The 27,084-nt window shown below is 37.3% G+C and overlaps 1 protein-coding gene across 1 annotated transcript in view; it reads left to right on the forward strand.

The window, feature by feature from the left end:
* Window positions 1-25,781, forward strand: part of rbfox1 (RNA binding fox-1 homolog 1) — a 406,536-nt gene extending 380,755 nt beyond the window's left edge. Inside the window, 3 exon segments of the mRNA XM_090197802.1 lie at window positions 7,597-7,661; window positions 21,808-21,883; window positions 25,353-25,781. Of these exon segments, the coding sequence (XP_090053928.1) occupies window positions 7,597-7,661; window positions 21,808-21,883; window positions 25,353-25,475 (264 nt within the window). The 3' untranslated portion in view covers window positions 25,476-25,781.
* Window positions 25,782-27,084: the final 1,303 nt, after the last annotated feature.

Raw genomic sequence — 27,084 nt, forward strand, 5'->3', positions numbered from 1 at the left:
GGTATTTAGAGAGTTGCTGAGTCAGGTATTTAGAGAGTTGCTGAGTCAGGTATTTAGAGAGTTGCTGAGTCAGGTATTTAGAGAGTTGCTGAGTCAGGTATTTAGAGAGTTGCTGAGTCAGGTATTTAGAGAGTTGCTGAGTCAGGTATTTAGAGAGTTGCTGAGTCAGGTATTTAGAGAGTTGCTGAGTCAGGTATTTAGAGAGTTGCTGAGTCAGGTATTTAGAGAGTTGCTGAGTCAGGTATTTAGAGAGTTGCTGAGTCAGGTATTTAGAGAGTTGCTGAGTCAGGTATTTAGAGAGTTGCTGAGTCAGGTATTTAGAGAGTTGCTGAGTCAGGTATTTAGAGAGTTGCTGAGTCAGGTATTTAGAGAGTTGCCCTAGTCAGGTATTTAGAGAACTGGGAATTTGAGGTTTCTACATTATGATGCATTTACATGACACTTTAATTAATAATCTATCGCTCCCCAGCAACATTATGTGGGGGATATTTAAACTGTGCTATGTAACTGAATGTCTAATTAGAACAATATTCAACATGACAAAAGTTGGCCCAACTCTCTAAAATGGCCTAGAGCAGCTCAATGTAATGTAAACACACCCAGCCATACCAATGTCTATAGGCCTACATCAGCTCAATGTAATGTAAACACACCCAGCCATACCAATGTCTATAGGCCTACATCAGCTCAATGGAATGTAAACACACCCAGCCATACCAATGTTTATAGACCTACATCAGCTCAATGTAACGTAACCACACCCAGCCATACCAATGTCTATAGGCCTACATCAGCTCAATGGAATGTAAACACACCCAGCCATACCAATGTTTATAGACCTACATCAGCTCAATGTAATGTAAACACACCCAGCCATACCAATGTTTATAGACCTACATCAGCTCAATGTAATGTAAACACATGAGCCGTCCTCCCCTCAGCAGCCTCCGCTGCAACCAACCCATACAAATCCAGAAATATAATACAATATTACATCAGTAGAATGGTAATAATATAGTATAATATTACATCAGTAGAATGGTAATACTATAGTACAGTAATACATCAGTATAATGGTTATAATATAGTACAATATTACATCAGTATAATGGTAATAATATAGTACAGTATTATATCAGTATAATGGTAATAATATAGTACAGTAATACATCAGTATAATGGTAATAATATAGTATAATATTACATCAGTAGAATGGTAATACTATAGTACAGTAATACATCAGTATAATGGTTATAATATAGTACAATATTACATCAGTATAATGGTAATAATATAGTACAGTATTATATCAGTATAATGGTAATAATATAGTACAGTAATACATCAGTATAATGGTAATAATATAGTACAATATTACATCAGTAGAATGGTAATACTATAGTACAGTAATACATCAGTAGAATGGTAATAATATAGTACAGTATTACATCAGTATAAAGGTTATAATATAGTACAGTATTTCATCAGTAGAATGGTAATAATATAGTACAGTAATACATCAGTAGAATGGTAATAATATAGTACAGTATTACATCAGTATAATGGTTATAATATAGTACAGTATTTCATCAGTAGAATGGTAATAATATAGTACAGTAATACATTAGTATAATGGTAATAATATAGTACAGTATTTCATCAGTAGAATGGTAATAATATAGTACAGCAATACATCAGTATAATGGTAATAATATAGTACAGTAATACATCAGTATAATGGTTATAATATAGTACAATATTACATCAGTATAATGGTAATAATATAGTATAATATTACATCAGTAGAATGGTAATACTATAGTACAGTAATACATCAGTATAATGGTTATAATATAGTACAATATTACATCAGTATAATGGTAATAATATAGTACAGTATTTCATTAGTATAATGGTAATAATATAGTACAGTAATACATCAGTATAATGGTAATAATATAGTACAATATTACATCAGTAGAATGGTAATACTATAGTACAGTATTACATCAGTATAATGGTAATAATATAGTACAATATTACATCAGTAGAATGGTAATACTATAGTACAGTAATACATCAGTATAATGGTAATAATATAGTACAGTATTACATCAGTATAATGGTAATAATATAGTACAGTAATACATCAGTATAATGGTAATAATATAGTACAATATTACATCAGTAGAATGGTAATAATATAGTACAATATTACATCAGTAGAATGGTAATAATATAGTACAATATTACATCAGTAGAATGCTAATAATGTAGCACAGTATTACATCAGTATAATGGTAATAATATAATACAATATTATATCAGTATAATGGTAATAATATAGTACAGTATTACATCAGTAGAATGGTAATAATATAGTACAATATTAGATCATTAGAATGGTAATAATATAGTACAATATTACATCAGTAGAATTGCAATAATATAGTACAGTAATACATCAGTATAATGGTAATAATATAGTACAATATTAGATCAGTAGAATGGTAATAATATAGTACAATATCACATCAGTAGAATGGTAATAATATAGTACAATATTAGATCAGTAGAATGGTAATAATATAGTACAATATTACATCCTTAGAATGGTAATAATATAGTACAGTAATACATCAGTATAATGGTAATAATATAGTACAATATTAGATCAGTAGAATGGTAATAATATAGTACAGTATTACATCAGTAGAATGGTAATAATATAGTACAATATTAGATCAGTAGAATGGTAATAATATAGTACAATATTACATCAGTAGAATGGCAATAATATAGTACAGTAATACATCAGTATAATGGTAATAATATAGTACAATATTAGATCAGTAGAATGGTAATAATATAGTACAGTATTACATCAGTAGAATGGTAATAATATAGTACAGTAATACATCAGTAGAATGGTAATAATATAGTACAGTATTACATCAGTAGAATGGTAATAATATATTACAGTAATACATCAGTAGAATAGTAATAATATAATACAGTATTACATCAGTAGAATGGTAATAATATAGTACCTTATTAGATCATTAGAATGGTAATAATATAGTACAATATTACATCAGTAGAATGGTAATAATATAGTACAATATTACATCAGTAGAATGGTAATAATATAGTACAATATTAGATCAGTAGAATGGTAATAATATAGTACAATATTATATCAGTAGAATGGCAATAATATAGTACAGTAATACATCAGTATAATGGTAATAATATAGTATAATATTAGATCAGTAGAATGGTAATAATATAGTACAATATCACATCAGTAGAATGGTAATAATATAGTACAATATTAGATCAGTAGAATGGTAATAATATAGTACAATATTACATCCTTAGAATGGTAATAATATAGTACAGTAATACATCAGTATAATGGTAATAATATAGTACAATATTAGATCAGTAGAATGGTACTAATATAGTACAGTATTACATCAGTAGAATGGTAATAATATAGTACAATATTACATCAGTAGAATGGTAATAATATAGTACAGTATTACATCAGTATAATGGTAATAATATAATACAATATTACATCAGTATAATGGTAATAATATATTGTATAATATTACATCAGTAGAATGGTAATACTATAGTACAGTAATACATCAGTATAATGGTTATAATATAGTACAATATTACATCAGTATAATGGTAATAATATAGTACAGTATTACATTAGTATAATGGTAATTATATAGTACAGTAATACACCAGTATAATGGTAATAATATAGTACAATATTACATCAGTAGAATGGTAATAATATAGTACAATATTACATCAGTAGAATGGTAATAATATAGTACAATATTACATCAGTAGAATGCTAATAATGTAGTACAGTATTACATCAGTATAATGGTAATAATATAATACAATATTATATCAGTTTAATGGTAATAATATAGTACAGTATTACATCAGTAGAATGGTAATAATATAGTACAATATTAGATCATTAGAATGGTAATAATATAGTACAATATTACATCAGTAGAATTGCAATAATATAGTACAGTAATACATCACTATAATGGTAATCATATAGTACAATATTAGATCAGTAGAATGGTAATAATATAGTACAATATTACATCCTTAGAATGGTAATAACATAGTACAGTAATACATCAGTATAATGGTAATAATATAGTACAATATTAGATCAGTAGAATGGTACTAATATAGTACAGTATTACATCAGTAGAATGGTAATAATATAGTACAATATTACATCAGTAGAATGGTAATAATATAGTACAATATTACATCAGTAGAATGGTAATAATACAGTACAGTAATACATCAGTAGAATGGTAATAATATAGTACAGTATTACATCAGTAGAATGGTAATAATATATTACAGTAATACATCAGTAGAATGGTAATAATATAATACAGTATTACATCAGTAGAATGGTAATAATATAGTACCTTATTAGATCATTAGAATGGTAATAATATAGTACAATATTAGATCAGTAGAATGGTAATAATATAGTACAATATTACATCAGTAGAATGGCAATAATATAGTACAGTAATACATCAGTATAATGGTAATAATATAGTACAATATTAGATCAGTAGAATGGTAATAATATAGTACAATATCACATCAGTAGAATGGTAATAATATAGTACAATATTAGATCAGTAGAATGGTAATAATATAGTACAATATTACATCCTTAGAATGGTAATAATATAGTACAGTAATACATCAGTATAATGGTAATAATATAGTACAATATTAGATCAGTAGAATGGTACTAATATAGTACAGTATTACATCAGTAGAATGGTAATAATATAGTACAATATTACATCTGTAGAATGGTAATAATATAGTACAGTATTACATCAGTATAATGGTAATAATATAATACAATATTACATCAGTAGAATGGTAATAATATAGTACAATATTAGATCAGTAGAATGGTAATAATATAGTACAATATTACATCAGTAGAATGGCAATAATATAGTACAGTAATACATCAGTATAATGGTAATAATATAGTACAATATTAGATCAGTAGAATGGTAATAATATAGTACAATATCACATCAGTAGAATGGTAATAATATAGTACAATATTAGATCAGTAGAATGGTAATAATATAGTACAATATTACATCCTTAGAATGGTAATAATATAGTACAATATTACATCAGTAGAATGGTAATAATATAGTACAATATTACATCAGTAGAATGGTAATAATATAGTACAATATTAGATCAGTAGAATGGTAATAATATAGTACAATATTACATCAGTAGAATGGCAATAATATAGTACAGTAATACATCAGTATAATGGTAATAATATAGTACAATATTAGATCAGTAGAATGGTAATAATATAGTACAATATCACATCAGTAGAATGGTAATAATATAGTACAATATTAGATCAGTAGAATGGTAATAATATAGTACAATATTACATCCTTAGAATGGTAATAATATAGTACAGTAATACATCAGTATAATGGTAATAATATAGTACAATATTAGATCAGTAGAATGGTACTAATATAGTACAGTATTACATCAGTAGAATGGTAATAATATAGTACAATATTACATCTGTAGAATGGTAATAATATAGTACAGTATTACATCAGTATAATGGTAATAATATAATACAATATTACATCAGTAGAATGGTAATAATATAGTACAATATTAGATCAGTAGAATGGTAATAATATAGTACAATATTACATCAGTAGAATGGCAATAATATAGTACAGTAATACATCAGTATAATGGTAATAATATAGTACAATATTAGATCAGTAGAATGGTAATAATATAGTACAATATCACATCAGTAGAATGGTAATAATATAGTACAATATTAGATCAGTAGAATGGTAATAATATAGTACAATATTACATCCTTAGAATGGTAATAATATAGTACAGTAATACATCAGTATAATGGTAATAATATAGTACAATATTAGATCAGTAGAATGGTACTAATATAGTACAGTATTACATCAGTAGAATGGTAATAATATAGTACAATATTACATCTGTAGAATGGTAATAATATAGTACAGTATTACATCAGTGTAATGGTAATAATATAATACAATATTACATCAGTATAATGGTAATAATATAGTACAGTATTACTTCAGTAGAATGGTAATAATATAGTACAGTAATACATCAGTAGAATGGTAATAATATAGTACAGTATTACATCAGTATAATGGTAATAATATAATACAATATTACATCAGTATAATGGTAATAATATAGTACAGTATTACATCAGTAGAATGGTAATAATATAGTACAGTAATACATCAGTAGAATGGTAATAATATAGTACAGTATTACATCAGTAGAATGGTAATAATATATTACAGTAATACATCAGTAGAATGGTAATAATGTAGTACAGTATCAGTGATATTACTGAAGATGTATCATCTCCACATTGTTGGAAGAAATGAGGTGCATTGTGGGTAGATGAGCAGAGAACAGTAGGAACACTATATTTAACAGGAACCAGAAACAGGAGACACTATATTTAACAGGAACCAGAAACAAGAGACACTATATTTAACAGGAACCAGAAACAGGAGACACTATATTTAACAGGAACCAGAAACAGGAAACACTATATTTAACAGGAACCAGAAACAGGAGACACTATATTTAACAGGAACCAGAAACAGGAAACACTATATTTAACAGGAACCAGAAACAGGAAACACTATATTTAACAGGAACCAGAAACAGGAAACAGTATATTTAACAGGAACCAGAAACAGGAGACACTACATTTTTTATAGGGACCAGAATCACGTCATCTCCTGGGTGCTTGCTGCTCTGCTCTGTGTGGTGAAATGCATGCTGGTCGTGTTTCTGGCCATGGCGTGGTTGGCGTGACTTTGTGGTTGGTTGAACATGGAGTCTTGCTGTGCTCACAGACTGATCGTCACTGCATCACCGCACACCCGCCTGTCGCATGGATGTGTGTGTGTGTGTGTGTGTGCGTGCGTGTGTGTGTGCGTGCGTGTGTGTGTGTGTGTCGTGTTTGCCTGATTGAACAGCTGATGGCAGCATTACATAAATTAAAATCTGTGTTCTTTATAGAACATATGGGAATCTGTTGCAAGGCAGTTCTGTCAAATTAGTCTTTGAAAACAAATATTAAATTTTAATGAAAACATGTATCTACTTCCATTTATTATGAAATCAATACATTATTGACCGTGTGGCGTAATTCATTCAGCACACAGAAATATTTACCATCCAAAGCATTTCATTGGCATTGAGTCCTGCGTCAGCCTTGCTATTGATCAGACTGTGTGATGGTGTATTCTGTCAATGTAGGAATCAATCACATTGATTAATCTCTGTATCTGTGTGTGTCTGTGTGTGTGTGTGTGTGTGTGTGTGTGTGTGTGTGTGTGTGTGTGTGTGTGTGTGTGTGTGTGTGTGTGTGTGTGTGTGTGTGTGTGTGTGTGTGTGTGTGTGTGTGTGTGTGTGTGTGTGTGTGTTTCCAGGGGGGCTATGCTGCCTACAGGTATACTCAGCCTGCTGCCGCCACAGCTGCTGCATACGGTGACAGGTGAGATGGACCTCTTCTTTTTTATCTCTCGCTCTCCGTCTCTCTTTCTGTCGCTCTCTCTCTCGCTCAACTTCTCTCTCTCGCTCAACCTCTCTCTCTCTCGCTCAACCTCTCTCTCTCTCTCTGTCTCTCTTTCTGTCTCTCTCTCTCTCTCTCTCTCTCTCTCTCTCTCTCTCTCTCTCTCTCGCTCAACCTCTCTCAACCTCTCCCTCAATTCAATTCAATTTCAATTCAAGGGCTTTATTGGCATGGGAAACGTGTTAACATTGCCAAAGCAAGTGAGGTAGACAACATACAAAGTGAATATATAAAGTGAAAAACAACAAAAATTAACAGTAAACATTACACATACAGAGGTTTCAAAACAGTAAAGACATTACAAATGTCATATTATATATATATATATACAGTGTTTTAACAATGTACAAATGGTTAAAGGACACAAGATAAAATAAATAAGCATAAATATGGGTTGTATTTACAATGGTGTGTGTTCTTCACTGGTTGCCCTTTTCTCGTGGCAACAGGTCACAAATCTTGCTGCTGTGATGGCACACTGTGGAATTTCACCCAGTAGATATGGGAGTTTTTCAAATTTGAATTTGTTTTCGAATTCTTTGTGGATCTGTGTAATCTGAGGGAAATATGTCTCTCTAATATGGTCATACATTGGGCAGGAGGTTAGGAAGTGCAGCTCAGTTTCCACCTCATTTTGTGGGCAGTGAGCACATAGCCTGTCTTCTCTTGAGACCCATGTCTGCCTACGGCGGCCTTTCTCAATAGCAAGGCTATGCTCACTGAGTCTGTACATAGTCAAAGCTTTCCTTAATTTTGGGTCAGTCACAGTGGTCAGGTATTCTGCCGCTGTGTACTCTCTGTTTAGGGCCAAATAGCATTCTAGTTTGCTCTGTTTTTTTGTTAATTCTTTCCAATGTGTCAAGTAATTATCTTTTTGTTTTCTCATGATTTGGTTGGGTCTAATTGTGCTGTTGTCCTGGGGCTCTGTAGGGTGTGTTTGTGTTTGTGAACAGAGCCCCAGGACCAGCTTGCTTAGGGGACTCTTCTCCAGGTTCATCTCTCTGTAGGTGATGGCTTTGTTATGGAAGGTTTGTGAATCACTTCCTTTTAGGTGGTTGTAGAATTTAACGGCTCTTTTCTGGATTTTGATAATTAGTGGGTATCGGCCTAATTCTGCTCTGCATGCATTATTTGGTGTTCTACGTTGTACACGGAGGATATTTTTGCAGAATTCTGCGTGCAGAGTCTCAATTTGGTGTTTGTCCCATTTTGTGAAGTCTTGGTTGGTGAGCGGACCCCAGACCTCACAACCATAAAGGGCAATGGGCTCTATGACTGATTCAAGTATTTTTAGCCAAATCCTAATTGGTATGTTGAAATTTATGTTTCTTTTGATGGCATAGAATGCCCTTCTTGCCTTGTCTCTCAGATCGTTCACAGCTTTGTGGAAGTTACCTGTGGCGCTGATGTTTAGGCCAAGGTATGTACAGTTTTTTGTGCGCTCTAGGGCAACAGTGTCTAGATGGAATTTGTATTTATGGTCCTGGTGACTGGACCTTTTTTGGAACACCATTATTTTGGTCTTACTGAGATTTACTGTCAGGGCCCAGGTCTGACAGAATCTGTGCATAAGATCTAGGTGCTGCTGTAGGCCCTCCTTGGTTGGTGACAGAAGCACCAGATCATCGGCAAACAGCAGACATTTGACTTCGGATTCTAGCAGGGGGAGGCCGGGTGCTGCAGACTTTTCTAGTGCCCGCGCCAATTCGTTGATATATATGTTGAAGAGGGTGGGGCTTAAGCTGCATCCCTGTCTAACCCCACGACCCTGTGTGAAGAAATGTGTGTTTTTTGCCAATTTAAACCGCACACTTGCTGTTTGTGTACATGGATTTTATAATGTCGTATGTTTTACCCCCAACACCACTTTCCATCAGTTTGTATAGCAGACCCTCATGCCAGATTGAGTCGAAGGCTTTTTTAAAATCAACAAAGCATGAGAAGACTTTGCCTTTGTTTTGGTTTGTTTGGTTGTCAATTAGGGTGTGCAGGGTGAATACATGGTCTGTTGTACGGTAATTTGGTAAAAAGCCAATTTGACATTTGCTCAGTACATTGTTTTCATTGAGGAAATGAACAAGTTTGCTGTTAATAACAATGCAGAGGATTTTCCCAAGGTTACTGTTGACACATATTCCACGGTAGTTATTGGGGTCAAATTTGTCTCCACTTTTGTGGATTGGGCTGATAAGTCCTTGGTTCCAAATATTGGGGAAGATGCTAAGTATGATGTTAAAGAGTTTTAGTATAGCCAATTGGAATTTGTTGTCTGTATATTTGATCATTTCATTGAGGATACCATCAACACCACAGGCCTTTTTGGGTTGGAGGGTTTTTATTTTGTCCTGTAACTCATTCAATGTAATTGGAGAATCCAGTGGGTTCTGGTAGTCTTTAATAGATGATTCTAAGATCTGTATTTGATCATGTATATGTTTTTGCTCTTTATTCTTTGTTATAGAGCCAAAAAGATTGGAGAAGTGGTTTACCCATACATCTCCATTTTGGATAGATAATTATTCTTGTTGTTGTTTGTTTAGTGTTTTCCAATTTTCCCAGAAGTGGTTAGAGTCTATGGATTCTTCAATTGCATTGAGCTGATTTCTGACATGCTGTTCCTTCTTTTTCCGTAGTGTATTTCTGTATTGTTTTAGTGATTCACCATAGTGAAGGCGTAGACTCAGGTTTTCCGGGTCTCTATGTTTTTGGTTGGACAGGTTTCTCAATTTCTTTCTTAGATTTTTGCATTCTTCTCACTCTCCCTCTCTCTCTCATGCTCTTGCTCGCTCTCTCTCTCTCAACCGCTCTCTCTCTCTCGCTCAACCTCTCTCTCTCTCTCTCTCTCGCTCTACTTCTCTCACTCTCCCTCTCTCTCTCTAGTACTGTGGTGATAGATGTATAGTAGATATTTAACATGGAACAGTAGATAGTACTGTGGTGTATAGTAGATATTTAACATGGAACAGTAGATAGTACTGTGGTGATAGATGTATAGTAGATATTTAACATGGAACAGTAGATAGTACTGTGGTGTTAGATGTATAGTGGATATTTAACATGTAACAGTAGATAGTACTGTGGTGTTAGATGTATAGTAGATATTTAACATGGAACAGTAGATAGTACTGTGGTGTTAGATGTATAGTAGATATTTAACATGGAACAGTAGATAGTACTGTGGTGTTAGATGTATAGTAGATATTTAACATGGAACAGTAGATAGTACTGTGGTGTTAGATGTATAGTAGATATTTAACATGGAACAGTAGATAGTACTGTGGTGTTAGATGTAGATATTTAACATGGAACAGTAGATAGTTCTGTGGTGTTAGATGTAGATATTTAACATGGAACAGTAGATAGTTCTGTGGTGTTAGATGTAGATATTTAACATGTAACAGTAGATAGTACTGTGGTGTATAGTAGATATTTAACATGGAACAGTAGATAGTACTGTGGTGTATAGTAGATATTTAACATGGAACAGTAGATAGTACTGTGGTGTTAGATGTATAGTAGATATTTAACATGGAACAGTAGATAGTTCTGTGGTGTTAGATGTATAGTGGATATTTAACATGTAACAGTAGATAGTACTGTGGTGTATAGTAGATATTTAACATGGAACAGTAGATAGTTCTGTGGTGTTAGATGTAGATATTTAACATGGAACAGTAGATAGTTCTGTGGTGTTAGATGTAGATATTTAACATGTAACAGTAGATAGTTCTGTGGTGTATAGTAGATATTTAACATGGAACAGTAGATAGTACTGTGGTGTTAGATGTATAGTAGATATTTAACATGGAACAGTAGATAGTACTGTGGTGTATAGTAGATATTTAACATGGAACAGTAGATAGTACTGTGGTGATAGATGTATAGTAGATATTTAACATGGAACAGTAGATAGTACTGTGGTGTTAGATGTATAGTAGAAATTTAACATGGAACAGTAGATAGTTCTGTGGTGTTAGATGTAGATATTTAACATGGAACAGTAGATAGTACTGTGGTGTTAGATGTATAGTAGATATTTAACATGTAACAGTAGATAGTACTGTGGTGTATAGTAGATATTTAACATGGAACAGTAGATAGTACTGTGGTGTTAGATGTATAGTAGATATTTAACATGGAACAGTAGATAGTACTGTGGTGTATAGTAGATATTTAACATGGAACAGTAGATAGTACTGTGGTGTTAGATGTATAGTAGATATTTAACATGGAACAGTAGATAGTACTGTGGTGTATAGTAGATATTTAACATGGAACAGTAGATAGTACTGTGGTGATAGATGTATAGTAGATATTTAACATGGAACAGTAGATAGTACTGTGGTGTTAGATGTATAGTAGAAATTTAACATGGAACAGTAGATAGTTCTGTGGTGTTAGATGTAGATATTTAACATGGAACAGTAGATAGTACTGTGGTGTTAGATGTATAGTAGATATTTAACATGGAACAGTAGATAGTACTGTGGTGTTAGATGTATAGTAGAAATTTAACATGGAACAGTAGATGGTCTCTGCTTCATATTGACATGTTTCTGGGGAGGACTGTTAGAGAGAGAGAGAGTAACAGTCCTCTCTGCTTCATATTGACATGTTTCTGGGGAGGACTGTTAGAGAGAGAGAGAGTAACAGTCTTCTCTGCTTCATATTGACATGTTTCTGGGGAGGACTGTTAGAGAGAGAGAGAGTAACAGTCTTCTCTGCTTCATATTGACATGTTTCCGGGGAGGACTGTTAGAGAGCTGGAGTAACAGCCCTCTCTGCTTCATATTGACATGTTTCTGGGGAGGACTGTTAGAGAGCTGGAGTAACAGCCCTCTCTGCTTCATATTGACATGTTTCCGGGGAGGACTGTTAGAGAGCTGGAGTAACAGCCCTCTCTGCTTCATATTGACATGTTTCTGGGGAGGACTGTTAGAGAGAGAGAGAGAGTAACAGTCCTCTCTGCTTCATATTGACATGTTTCTGGGGAGGACTGTTAGAGAGAGAGAGAGTAACAGTCCTCTCTGCTTCATATTGACTTGTTTCCGGGGAGGACTGTTAGAGAGCTGGAGTAACAGTCCTCTGCTTCATATTGACATGTTTCTGTGGAGGACTGTTAGATAGAGAGAGTAACAGTCCTCTCTGCTTCATATTGACATGTTTCTGGGGAGGACTGTTAGATAGAGAGAGTAACAGTCCTCTCTGCTTCATATTGACTTGTTTCCGGGGAGGACTGTTAGAGAGCTGGAGTAACAGTCCTCTGCTTCATATTGACATGTTTCTGGGGAGGACTGTTAGAGAGAGAGAGAGAGTAACAGTCCTCTCTGCTTCATATTGACATGTTTCTGGGGAGGACTGTTAGAGAGAGAGAGTAACAGTCCTCTCTGCTTCATATTGACATGTTTCTGGGGAGGACTGTTAGAGAGAGAGAGAGAGAGTAACAGTCCTCTCTGCTTCATATTGACATAGTTTTCACATTATTATGCTTCAGATTCTCTACTTTTCTTATTAAATCCTTTGTCCCATCCTCTCCTCCTCATCATCCCTCTTTCTCCCCATTCCTCTCCACGTCATCCTCTACACCTCCATCTCTAAATCATCCCTCCCCACGTCCCTCCCTCCCCCATCCCGTCTTCTCTTTCCTCCTGTCTTACCCCCCCCCCTCCCCAGATCTCCCCTCAGAAAGCACATGGGTATTGTGAATCTTCCCTCCACCTCCTTACCCTCCATGCCTCTCCCCATCCTGTCTTCCCCTCTCCTCCCTCCCCCTCCCCAGATCTCCCCTCAGAAAGCACAGTGCTATTGTGAATCTTATCTTCTCTTGCAGAGATAATTTGGTCCTCCTTGCAGCAGATGAAATGTCTTGTAACACCTCTACAGGTAATCATAAATACAGAGAGATATAGAATACAACTCAGTATCAAATCACATCACGCCGCCCCTCTCTATCTCTCTCTCTCACCCCTCTCTCTCTCTCTCCCAATATCTCTCTCTCTCTCTCTCTCTCTCGCTCTCTCGCTCTCTCCCAATCTCTCTCTCTCTCTCTCTCGCTCTATCGCTCTCGCTCTATCGCTCTCTATCTATCTCTCTCTCCCAATCTCTCTCTCTCTCTCTCTCTCTCTCCCTCTCTCTCTCTCGCTCTCTCTCTCTCTCCCAATCTCTCTCTCTCTCTCTCTCTCTCGCTCTATCGCTCTCGCTCTATCGCTCTCTATCTATCTCTCTCTCCCATTCTCTCTCTCTCTCCCTCTCTCTCACCCATTCTCTCTCTCGCTCTATCTCGCTCTCTCTCACGCTCTCTAGCTCTCTCTCTCCCAATCTCTCTCTCTCTCTCTCTCGCTCTATCGCTCTCGCTCTATCGCTCTCTATCTATCTCTCTCTCCCAATCTCTCTCTCTCTCTCTCTCTCTCCCTCTCTCTCTCTCGCTCTCTCTCTCTCTCCCAATCTCTCTCTCTCTCTCTCTCGCTCTATCGCTCTCGCTCTATCGCTCTCTATCTATCTCTCTCTCCCATTCTCTCTCTCTCTCCCTCTCTCTCACCCATTCTCTCTCTCGCTCTATCTCGCTCTCTCTCACGCTCTCTAGCTCTCTCTCTCCCATTCTCTCTCTCTCTCTCTCTCCCATTCTATCTCTCTCCCATTTAATCTCTCTCTCCCTCTCTCTCCCATTCTCTTTCTCTCTCTCTATCTCGCTCTCTCTCACGCTCTCTAGCTCTCTCTCTCCCATTCTCTCTCTCTCTCTCTCTCTCGCTCTATCGCTCTCTACCTCTCTCTCTCTCCCATTCTATCTCTCTCTCTCCCTCTCTCTCTCCCATTCTCTCTTTCGCTCTATCTCACTCTCTCTCACGCTCTCTAGCTCTCTCTCTCCCATTCTATCTCTCTCTCCCATTCTCTCTCTCTCTCTCTCTCTCTCTCTCTCTCTCTCTCTCTCTCTTCTATCCCTCCCCCATCTCTCTCTCTCTCTCTCTTCTATCCCTCTCTCTCTCTTTCTCTCTCCCTCTCTCTCTCTCACTTTCTCTCTCTGTCTATCTCTCTCTGTCTCTTATCCTCACCGTAGCAGTTATTACAACTGGTGTCATGATGTCTCATAGCAGGCCCTTCGTAGAGCTTCGTAGAGTTGTCATGAACAGGATTTACTATTTCATTAGCAGTTATAACAACTGGTGTCATGATGTCTCATAGAAGGCCCTTCGTAGAGTTGTCATGAACAGGATTAACTATGTCATTAGCAGTTATAACAACTGGTGTCATGATTTACTTTGTCTTAAGCGGATATAACAACTGGTGTAATGATTTACTATGACATAAGCAGTTATAACTGGTGTAATGATTTACTATGTCATAAGCAGATATAACAACTGGTGTCATCTATGACTGACTACCATTGGCTGTTAGTAGAGACTATAGGTCAGTATGGCAGAGACTGTACTGTAGGTCAGTATAGTAGAGACTGTACTGTAGGTCAGTATAGTAGAGACTGTAGGTCAGTATAGTAGAGACTGTAGGTCAGTATGGTAGAGACTGTACTGTAGGTCAGTATGGTAGAGACTGTACTGTAGGTCAGTATGGTAGAGCCTTTACTGTAGGTCAGTATGGTAGAGACTGTACTGTAGGTCAGTATAGTAGAGACTGTAGGTCAGTATAGTAGAGACTGTACTGTAGGTCAGTATAGTAGAGACTGTACTGTAGGTCAGTATGGTAGAGACTGTACTGTAGGTCAGTATGGTAGAGACTGTACTGTAGGTCAGTATGGTAGAGACTTTACTGTAGGTCAGTATGGTAGAGACTGTACTGTAGGTCAGTATAGTAGAGACTGTAGGTCAGTATAGTAGAGATTGTACTGTAGGTCAGTATGGTAGAGACTGTACTGTAGGTCAGTATAGTAGAGACTGTACTGTAGGTCAGTATAGTAGAGACTGTACTGTAGGTCAGTATAGTAGAGACTGTACTGTAGGTCAGTATGGTAGAGACTGTATTGTAGGTCAGTATAGTAGAGACTTTACTGTAGGTCAGTATGGTAGAGACTGTACTGAGGTCAGTATAGTAGAGACTGTAGGTCAGTATAGTAGAGACTGTACTGAGGTCAGTATAGTAGAGACTGTAGGTCAGTATAGTAGAGACTGTACTGAGGTCAGTATAGTAGAGACTGTAGGTCAGTATAGTAGATACTGTACTGTAGGTCAGTATAGTACAGACTGTACTGTAGGTCAGTATAGTAGAGACTGTAGGTCAGTATAGTAGAGACTGTACTGTAGGTCAGTATAGTAGAGACTGTACTGTAGGTCAGTATAGTAGAGACTGTACTGTAGGTCAGTATGGTAGAGACTGTATTGTAGGTCAGTATAGTAGAGACTTTACTGTAGGTCAGTATGGTAGAGACTGTACTGTAGGTCAGTATGGTAGAGACTGTACTGTAGGTCAGTATGGTAGAGACTTTACTGTAGGTCAGTATGGTAGAGACTGTACTGTAGGTCAGTATAGTAGAGACTGTAGGTCAGTATAGTAGAGATTGTACTGTAGGTCAGTATGGTAGAGACTGTACTGTAGGTCAGTATAGTAGAGACTGTACTGTAGGTCAGTATAGTAGAGACTGTACTGTAGGTCAGTATAGTAGAGACTGTACTGTAGGTCAGTATGGTAGAGACTGTATTGTAGGTCAGTATAGTAGAGACTTTACTGTAGGTCAGTATGGTAGAGACTGTACTGAGGTCAGTATAGTAGAGACTGTAGGTCAGTATAGTAGAGACTGTACTGAGGTCAGTATAGTAGAGACTGTAGGTCAGTATAGTAGAGACTGTAGGTCAGTATAGTAGATACTGTACTGTAGGTCAGTATAGTACAGACTGTACTGTAGGTCAGTATAGTAGAGACTGTAGGTCAGTATAGTAGAGACTGTACTGTAGGTCAGTATAGTAGAGACTGTACTGTAGGTCAGTATAGTAGAGACTGTACTGTAGGTCAGTATGGTAGAGACTGTATTGTAGGTCAGTATAGTAGAGACTTTACTGTAGGTCAGTATGGTAGAGACTGTACTGAGGTCAGTATAGTAGAGACTGTAGGTCAGTATAGTAGATACTGTACTGTAGGTCAGTATAGTAGAGACTGTACTGTAGGTCAGTATGGTAAAGACTGTTCTGTAGGTCAGTCTGGTAGAGACTGTACTGTAGGTCAGTATAGTAGAGACTGTACTGTAGGTCAGTATGGTAGAGACTGTACTGTAGGTCAGTATAGTAGAGATTGTACTGTAGGTCAGTATAGTAGAGACTGTACTGAAGGTCAGTATGGTAGAGACTGTACTGTAGGTCAGTATAGTAGAGACTGTACTGTAGGTCAGTATTGTAGAGACTGTACTGTAGGTCCGTATAGTAGAGACTGTAGGTCAGTATAGTATATACTGTACTGTAGGTCAGTATAGTACAGACTGTACTGTATGTCAGTATGGTAGAGACTGTACTGTTGGTCAGTACTGTAGAGACTGTAATGAAGGTCAGTATAGTAGAGACTGTACTGTAGGTCAGTATAGTAGATACTGTACTGTAGGTCAGTATAGTAGAGACTGTAGGTCAGTATAGTAGAGACTGTACTGTAGGTCAGTATAGTAGAGACTGTACTGTAGGTCAGTATAGTAGAGACTGTACTGTAGGTCAGTATGGTAGAGACTGTATTGTAGGTCAGTATAGTAGAGACTTTACTGTAGGTCAGTATGGTAGAGACTGTACTGAGGTCAGTATAGTAGAGACTGTAGGTCAGTATAGTAGATACTGTACTGTAGGTCAGTATAGTAGAGACTGTACTGTAGGTCAGTATGGTAGAGACTGTACTGTAGGTCAGTATAGTAGAGATTGTACTGTAGGTCAGTATAGTAGAGACTGTACTGAAGGTCAGTATGGTAGAGACTGTACTGTAGGTCAGTATAGTAGAGACTGTACTGTAGGTCAGTATAGTAGAGACTGTACTGTAGGTCCGTAAAGTAGAGACTGTAGGTCAGTATAGTATATACTGTACTGTAGGTCAGTATAGTACAGACTGTACTGTATGTCAGTATGGTAGAGACTGTACTGTTGGTCAGTACTGTAGAGACTGTAATGAAGGTCAGTATAGTAGAGGCTGTACTGTAGGTCAGTATAGTAGATACTGTACTGTAGGTCAGTATAGTAGAGACTGTAGGTCAGTATAGTAGAGACTGTACTGTATGTCAGTATAGTAGAGACTGTAGGTCACTATAGTAGAGACTGTACTGTAGGTCAGTATGGTAGAGACTGTACTGTAGGTCAGTAAAGTAGAGACTGTACTGAAGGTCAGTATGGTAGAGACTGTACTGTAGGTCAGTATGGTAGAGACCGTACTGTAGGTCAGTGTAGTAGAGACTGTACTGTAGGTCAGTATAGTAGAGACTGTAGGTCAGTATAGTAGAGACTGTACTGTAGGTCAGTATAGTAGAGACTGTACTGTAGGTCAGTATAGTAGAGACTGTACTGTAGGTCAGTATAGTAGAGACTGTACTGTAGGTCAGTATAGTAGAGACTGTAGGTCAGTATAGTAGATACTGTACTGTAGGTCAGTATAGTAGAGACTGTACTGTAGGTCATTATGGTAGAGACTGTACTGTAGGTCAGTATAGTAGAGACTGTACTGTAGGTCAGTATGGTAGAGACTGTACTGTAGGTCAGTATGGTAGAGACTGTACTGTAGGTCAGTATGGTACTGACTGTAGGTCAGTATAGTAGAGACTGTACTGTAGGTCAGTTTAGTAGAGACTGTAGGTCAGTATAGTAGAGACTGTACTGTAGGTCAGTAGAGTAGAGACTGTAGGTCAGTATAGTAGAGACTGTACTGTAAGTCAGTATGGTAGAGACCTTAGGTCAGTATAGTAGAGAATGTAGGTCAGGTCAGTATAGCAGAAACTGTAGGTCAGTGTAGTAGAGACTGTACTGTAGGTCGGTATGGTAGAGACTGCAATGTAGGTCAGTATAGTAAAGACTGTAGGTCAGTATAGTAGAGACTGTTGGTCAGTATAGTAGAGACTGTACTGTAGGTCAGTGTAGTAGAGACTGTACTGTAGGTCAGTATAGTATAGACTGTAGGTCAGTATATTAAAGACTGTACTGTAAGTCAGTATGGTAGAGACTGTAGGTCAGTATAGTAGAGACTGTACTGTAAGTCAGTATGGTAGAGACTGTAGGTCAGTATAGTAGAGACTGTAGGTCAGTATAGTAGAGACTGTACTGTAGGTCAGTATAGTAGAGACTGTACTGTAGGTCAGTATAGTAGAGACTGTAGGTCAGTATAGTAGAGACTGTAGGTCAGTATAGTAGAGACTGTACTGTAGGTCAGTATGGTAGAGACTGTACTGTAGGTTAGTATGGTAGAGACTGTAGGTCAGTATAGTAGAGACTGTAGGTCAGTATAGTAGAGACTGTAGGTCAGTATAGTAGAGACTGTACTGTAGGTCAGTATGGTAGAGACTGTACTGTAGGTCAGGATAGTAGAGACTGTACTGTAGGTCAGTATGGTAGAGACTGTACTGTAGGTCAGTATAGTAGAGACTGTACTATCGGTCAGTATAGTAGAGACTGTACTGTAGGTCAGTATAGTAGAGACTGTACTGTAGGTCAGTGTAGTAGAGACTGTACTGTAGGTCGGTATGGTAGAGACTGCAATGTAGGTCAGTATGGTAGAGACTGTAGGTCAGTATAGTAGAGACTTTACTATAGGTCAGTGTAGCAGAGACTGTTCTGTAGGTCCGTGTAGTAGAGACTGTAGGTCAGTATAGGTCAGTATAGTAGAGACTGTACTGTAGGTCAGTATAGTAGAGACTGTAGGTCAGTGTAGTAGAGACTGTAGGTCAGTATAGTAGAGACTGTACTGTAGGTCAGTATAATAGAGACTGTAGGTCAGTATAGTAGAGACTGTAGGTCATTATAGTAGAGACTGTACTGTAGGTCAGTGTAGTAGAGTCTTTCGGTCAGTATAATATAGACTGTACTGTTGGTCAGTATAGTAGAGACTGTAGGTCAGTATATTAGAGACTGTGCTGTAGGTCAGTATAGTAGAGACTGTAGGTCAGTATAGTAGAGACTGTACTGTAGGTCAGTATAGTAGAGACTGTAGGTCAGTATAGTAGAGACTGTACTGTAGGTCAGTATAGTAGAGACTGCACTGTAGGTCAGTATAGTAGAGACTGTAGGTCAGTATGGTAGAGACTGTAGGTCAGTATAGTAGAGACTGTACTGTAGGTCAGTATAGTAGAGACTGTACTGTAGGTCAGTATAATAGAGACTGTACTGTAGGTCTGTATGATAGAGACTGTACTGTAGGTCAGTATAATAGAGACTGTAGGTCAGTATGGTAGAGACTGTAGGTTAGTATAATAGAGACTGTAGGCAGTATGGTAGAGACTATAGGTCAGTATAATAGAGACTGTATGTCAGTATGGTAGAGACTGTAGGTCAGTATAATAGAGACTGTAGGTCAGTACAATAGAGACTGTAGGCAGTATGGTAGAGACTGTAGGTCAGTATAATAGAGCAGGTTGGTGAGACTGTGAAGAACAACGTCCAAATGTATTGGGGATTAACACACACACACACAGACATACGCACACACACACTCAAACACACATGCACAATGTCCAAAACTAATGGGAATTAACTGAGCCTATGCAAATCAGCCTATTTATATTTGCAAGCCAGGCTGCTGATTGGCTGTTATCAGTATGCGCGGGCAGTCAGGCTCAGAGGGGGAGATTAGAACTCTGCTATCGCCAACGCTTCTGCTCGCTGCCCCTCGGAACTCTGGGATATGGAACCGCTCTCTGGGGGTTTTAGTTTTACCATGTCTGTCTGTCTCTCTCTCTGTGTCTGTCTGTCTGTCTTTCTCCCTGTCCTTCTGTCCGTCCGTCTCTGTGTCTGTCTGTCTCTCTGTCTCTCTCTGTCTCTGTCTCTCTCTCTCTCTGTCTGTCTCTCTCTCGGTGTCTGTCTGTCTGTCTGTCTGTCTGTCTGTCTGTCTGTCTTTCTTTCATTCTTTCATTTTTTCTCTCTAACTGTTCTACCTCCCTATCTATGTCCCTCTAACTCTGTTCTACCTCTCTATCTCTGTCCCTCTAACTCTGTTCTACCTCTCTATCTCTGTCCCTCTAACTCTGTTCTACCTCTCTATCTCTGTCCCTCTAACTCTGTTCTACCTCTCTATCTATGTCCCTCTAACTCTGTTCTTCCTCTCTATCTCTGTCCCTCTAACTCTGTTCTACCTCTCTATCTCTGTCCCTCTAACTCTGTTCTACCTCTCTATCTCTGTCCCTCTAACTCTGTTCTACCTCTCTATCTCTGTCCCTCTAACTCTGTTCTACCTCTCTATCTCTGTCCCTCTAACTCTGTTCTACCTCTCTATCTCTGTCCCTCTAACTCTGTTCTACACCTCTATCTATGTCCCTCTAACTCTGTTCTACCTCTCTATCTCTGTCCCTCTAACTCTGTTCTACCTCTCTATCTCTGTCCCTCTAACTCTGTTCTACCTCTCTATCTCTGTCCCTTTAACTCTGTTCTACACCTCTATCTATGTCCCTCTAACTCTGTTCTACCTCTCTATCTCTGTCCCTCTAACTCTTGTTATCTTTCTCTTTCTTTGTCTGTCTGTCTGTCTTACTGTCTGTCTGTCTGTCTTACTGTCTGTCTGTCTGTCTCTCTCAATATGAAAAAGTAACCAATCCTTTTCTTGTTAGGGTAAAACCTGCTGTTATTCACTGTGACTTTTACAGCCAACGTTATTCTATGTTTTAATTTCTTATGAAACGTATTGAGATGCTGAGTCCTCTGTTTCTGCACTGATATGGCTGTTACATGTAACTGTGTTTCATACATTCACAGATGCTGAGTCCTCTGTTTCTGCACTGATATGGCTGTTACATGTAACTTTGACTCCATTCAAATGAATCCTAAGAGTTACAGAACACGTACAAGACACGGATGTACTGTGTGTGAGTTTATGTGTGTGTGTTTGTGTGTGTGTGTGTGTGTCTGGTTTTGATGATGGGTACTGATGGTGTTTGTTGTTGTCTCATGTGTTTCCATAGTTACGGACCAGTATATGCTGCGGACCCCTACAACCACCCACTTGCTCCAGCAGCCACATACAGCATTGGTGCCATGGTAAAATACATACTTACACACCTCTCTCGTCCTTCCTCCTCTCTCTCTCCTTCCTTCCTCCTCTCTCTCCTTCCTCCTCTCACTCTCTGTCTCCTCTTCCTCCTCTCTCTCTGTCTCTCCTTCCTCCGCTCTCTCTGTCTCCTCTTCCTTCCTCTCTCTCTCTCTCTCTCTCTCTCTCTCTCCTTCCTTCCTCCTCTCTCTCTGTCTCCTCTTCCTCCTCTCTCTCTGTCTCTCCTTCCTTCCTCCTCTCTCTCGATCTCCCCTTCCTTCCTTCCTTCCTCCTCTCTCTCGGTCTCCCCTTCCTTCTCTCTCTCTCCTTCCTTCCTCCTCTCTCTCTCTCCTTCCTTCCTCCTCTCTCTGTCTCTCCTTCCTCCTCTCTCTCTGTCTCTCCTTCCTCCTCTCCTCTCTTGCCATCAGGTGTTTTTTCATTCTCTCTTGCTTTTCTGTGTTTCCTTGTCTTCCTCCGTTCATCCACCTCAATCTGTCCCTCTTCACCTCTCCCTCCCTCTCCCTGAGGGACAGACAGACGGGCGGGCAGGCGGACAGACAGACGGGTGGGTGTGCGGGCAGGCAGGCGGACAGACAGACAGACGGGCGGGCAGGCGGACAGACAGACAGACAGACAGACAGACAGACAGACAGACAGACAGACACATCTACTCTGCTAACACAAGCATGGTGCATTGTTATGTGATTCCGTCATACACAACAAAACGAGCACGGTGTTGATGTTGTTGTCGTTACTGATGTTGTTATGTGATGTCTCCATGTATTAACCCATTGTTTCTCACCCCTCTGAGTAGCCCCTGGCATGAAGGCCTGGCATGAAGGCCTGGCATGATGGCCTGGCATGATGGCCTGGCATGATGGCCTGGCATGTCTGCTGGCATGACTGGGTGCACGCTGCATGTGGGGGGGGGGCCATGTCTTCCCACTGGGTTTGTAACGGTAACCTAACAAACGGTAAATGGCAGATAGTTGGTCAGGAAGTAGTGCGTGGAGGGTATTCTACACAGCAGTCAGTCAATGAGTTTCACAAGCAGACTTAGACAAGTGCTTTACATATACAGTACATATACAGTACATATCTTTACATATACAGTACATATACAATACATATCTTTACATATACAGTACATATCTTTACATATACAGTACATATACAGTACATATACAATACATATCTTTACATATACAGTACATATCTTTACATATACAGTACATATACAATACATATCTTTACATATACAGTACATATACAGTACATATCTTTACACATACAGTACATATCTTTACATATACAGTACATATACAGTACATATACAATACATATCTTTACATATACAGTACATATCTTTACATATACAGTACATATACAATACATATCTTTACATATACAGTACATATACAGTACATATCTTTACACATACAGTACATATCTTTACATATACAATACATATCTTTACATATACAGTACATATACAGTACATATCTTTACACATACAGTACATATCTTTACATATACAGTACATATCTTTACATATACAGTACATATATTTACATATACAGTATATATATTTACATATACAGTACATATCTTTACATATACAGTACATATCTTTACATATACAGTACATATACAATACATATCTTTACATATACAGTACATATCTTTACATATACAGTACACATACAGTACATATCTTTACATATACAGTACATATCTTTACATATAGAGTACATATACAGTACATATACAGTACACATACAGTACATATACAGTACATATCTTTAAATAGCTTTACATATGCAGTACATATCTTTACATATACAGTACATATACAGTACATATCTTTACATATACAGTACATATCTTTACATATACAGTACATATACAGTACATATCTTTACATATACAGTACATATCTTTACATATAGAGTACATATACAGTACATATACAGTACACATACAGTACATATACAGTACATATCTTTAAATAGCTTTACATATGCAGTACATATCTTTACATATACAGTACATATACCGTACATATATTTACATATACAGCACATATATTTACATATACAGCACATATGCAGTACATATCTTTACATATAGAGTACATATATTTACATAGCTTTGCATATACAGTACATATCTTTACATATACAGTACATATATGTACATATACAGTACATATACAGCACATATACAGTACATATACAGTACATATATTTACATGTACAGTACATATATTTACATATGCAGTACATACAGTACATATACAGTACATATCTTTACATATACAGTACATATACAGTACATATACAGTACATATATTTACATATACAGTACAGATCTTTACATATACAGTACATATCTTTACATATACAGTACATATCTTTACATAGCTTTGCATATACAGTACATATCTTTACATATACAGTACATATACAGTACATATACAGTACATATACAGCACATATACAGTACATATACAGTACATATCTTTACATATCTTTACATAGCTTTGCATATACAGTACATATCTTTACATATACAGTACATATACAGTACATATACAGTACATATACAGCACATATACAGTACATATACAGTACATATCTTTACATATCTTTACATATACAGTACATATATTTACATATACAGTACATATACAGTACATATCTTTACATATCTTTAAATATACAGTACATATATGTACATATACAGTACATATATTTGCATATACAGTAAATATATTTACATATACATTACATATCTTTACATATTTTTACATATACAGTACATATCTTTACATATACAGTACATGTACAGTACATATCTTTACATATACAGTACATATCTTTACATATACAGTACATATCTGTACACATACAGTACATATCTTTACATATACAGTACATATCTTTACATATACAATACATATCTTTACATATACAGTACATATCTTTACTTATACATTACATATACAGTACATATCTGTACATATACAGTATATATTTTTACATATATAGTGCATATCTTTACATATATAGTACATATCTTTAGGGATGTTGTTTGCATAGAATTAGAGAAGAATATCTCTATATTTACGCGTGTGTTTCAGAATGCTATAAATACAGTTTATTTCTGAGTTCTTACATGATCTCTATGGTTACGTGTGCGTTTCAGAATGCTTACATTACCTCTATGGTTACGTGTGTGTTTCAGAATGCTTACATTACCTCTATGGTTACGTGTGCATTTCAGAATGCTTACATTATCTCTATGGTTACGTGTGCGTTTCAGAATGCTTACATTATCTCTATGGTTACGTGTGTGTTTCAGAATGCTTACATTATCTCTATGGTTACGTGTGCGTTTCAGAATGCTTACATTATCTCTATGGTTACGTGTGCGTTTCAGAATGCTTACAGTATCTCTGTGGTTACGTGTGTGTTTCAGAATCCGTTTGCCCCGTTGGCTGATGCCAAGACGAGGAGTCATGCAGACGACGTGGGGCTGGTGTTGTCCTCCCTGCAGGCTAGTATATACAGGGGAGGTTACAGCCGCTTCGCCCCATACTAACCCACCAACCAACCTCCCCACAACCAAACAACAACCAATTACTACCCTACCAACCAACCAACCTCCCTAAAACCATACAACAACCAATTACTACCCTACCAACCAACCAACCTCCCCACAACCAAACAACTTCAAATCCTTTCTGACAGGGATACAACCGAGCAACCAACCAACCGACCAACCAACAAACAAACCACACAACCAACAAACCAGTATGTGAGTGAGACAGACAGAGAGAGAGAGTGAGAGACAGAGAGAGAGAGAGACAGAGAGAGAGAGACAGAGAGAGAGAGAGAGTGAGAGACAGAGAGAGAGAGAGACAGAGAAATAACTTTGAGGCCTGGGTATTGCAATATATGCTGTCGAGCATGATTTTAGCAGCTCCTAAGAGAGAGGGAAGTCAGTCAACTAAAAATAAGGATATTTATACCTCAGATGTTGTGTGCTGTTCATTTTGATACGGTGGGTTTTTAATTTGTAAAGGTTAGTAGATTGTCCGTGTTGGTAGAGCTACAGAAGAGCTACTAGATTTAAAACCTTACCATTGTAAAACAACACATTTTCAACTGTTAGGGCTTCGTGAAAAGACAAACCAATCCTGTAAAATACATCGTAGAATGAATGTGATCCCGTTTCGTAAGAGTGTTTACATGATTCTAGGGTTCGGATTCCTTTGACATTCCTCTCTGTTAGCATCTACGTTGTTTCCTAGCTACTGGGGTTAGGATTAGGAACGGGGTTAAAGTTAAGGACTGGGCAAGTGTTAGGGTTAAAATCAGGTTAGGATTAGGGTTAAGGTTGGGGTTAGGTTAGGATTAGGGTTAAGGTTGGGGTTAGGTTAGGATTAGGGTTAAGGTTGGGGTTAGGTTAGGTTAGGATTGGGGTTAAAGTTAAGGACTGGGCAAGTGTTAGGATTAGGTTAGGATTATGGTTAAGGTTGGGGTTAGGTTAGGATTAGGGTGAAGGTTGGGATTAGGTTGGGGTTAGGTTAGGTTAGGATTAGGGTTAAGGTTGGGGTTAGGTTAGGGCTGAAGTTTAGGGTTAGGATTAAGGTTAGGGTTGGGGAGGTGGGGGTAAAATGGGGCATTAGAAAGGCACCGAAAGGTTGCAAGATCGAGTCCCACTGCAGACAAGGTAAAAATCTGTCGTTCTGCCCCTGAACAAGGCAGTTAACCCACTGCTCCTAGGCCGTCATTGTAAATAAGAATTTGTTCTTAACTGACTTGCCTAGTTAAATAAAGTTAAAATAGATATTAGACCAGGTGATGGGAAAGACAGAGATGGAGGGGAGGTGGGGGTAAAATGGGCCACAACACAGTGCTGTGTAATTATTAGACCAGGTGATGGGAAAGAGAGAGATGGAGGGGAGGTGGGGGTAAAATGGGGTACTATAAACCCACAACACAGTGCTGTGTCATTATTAGACCAGGTGATGGGATAGAGAGATGGAGGGGAGGTGGGGGTAAAATGGGGTACTATAAACCCACAACACAGTGCTGTGTCATTATTAGACCAGGTGATGGGATAGAGAGATGGAGGGGAGGTGGGGGTAAAATGGGGTACTATAAACCCACAACACAGTGCTGTGTCATTATTAGACCAGGTGATG

This window comes from Oncorhynchus mykiss, chromosome 13, assembly GCF_057628025.1.
Source record: "Oncorhynchus mykiss isolate SJ-2025 chromosome 13, ASM5762802v1, whole genome shotgun sequence".
Taxonomy (NCBI): Eukaryota; Metazoa; Chordata; class Actinopteri; order Salmoniformes; family Salmonidae; genus Oncorhynchus; species Oncorhynchus mykiss.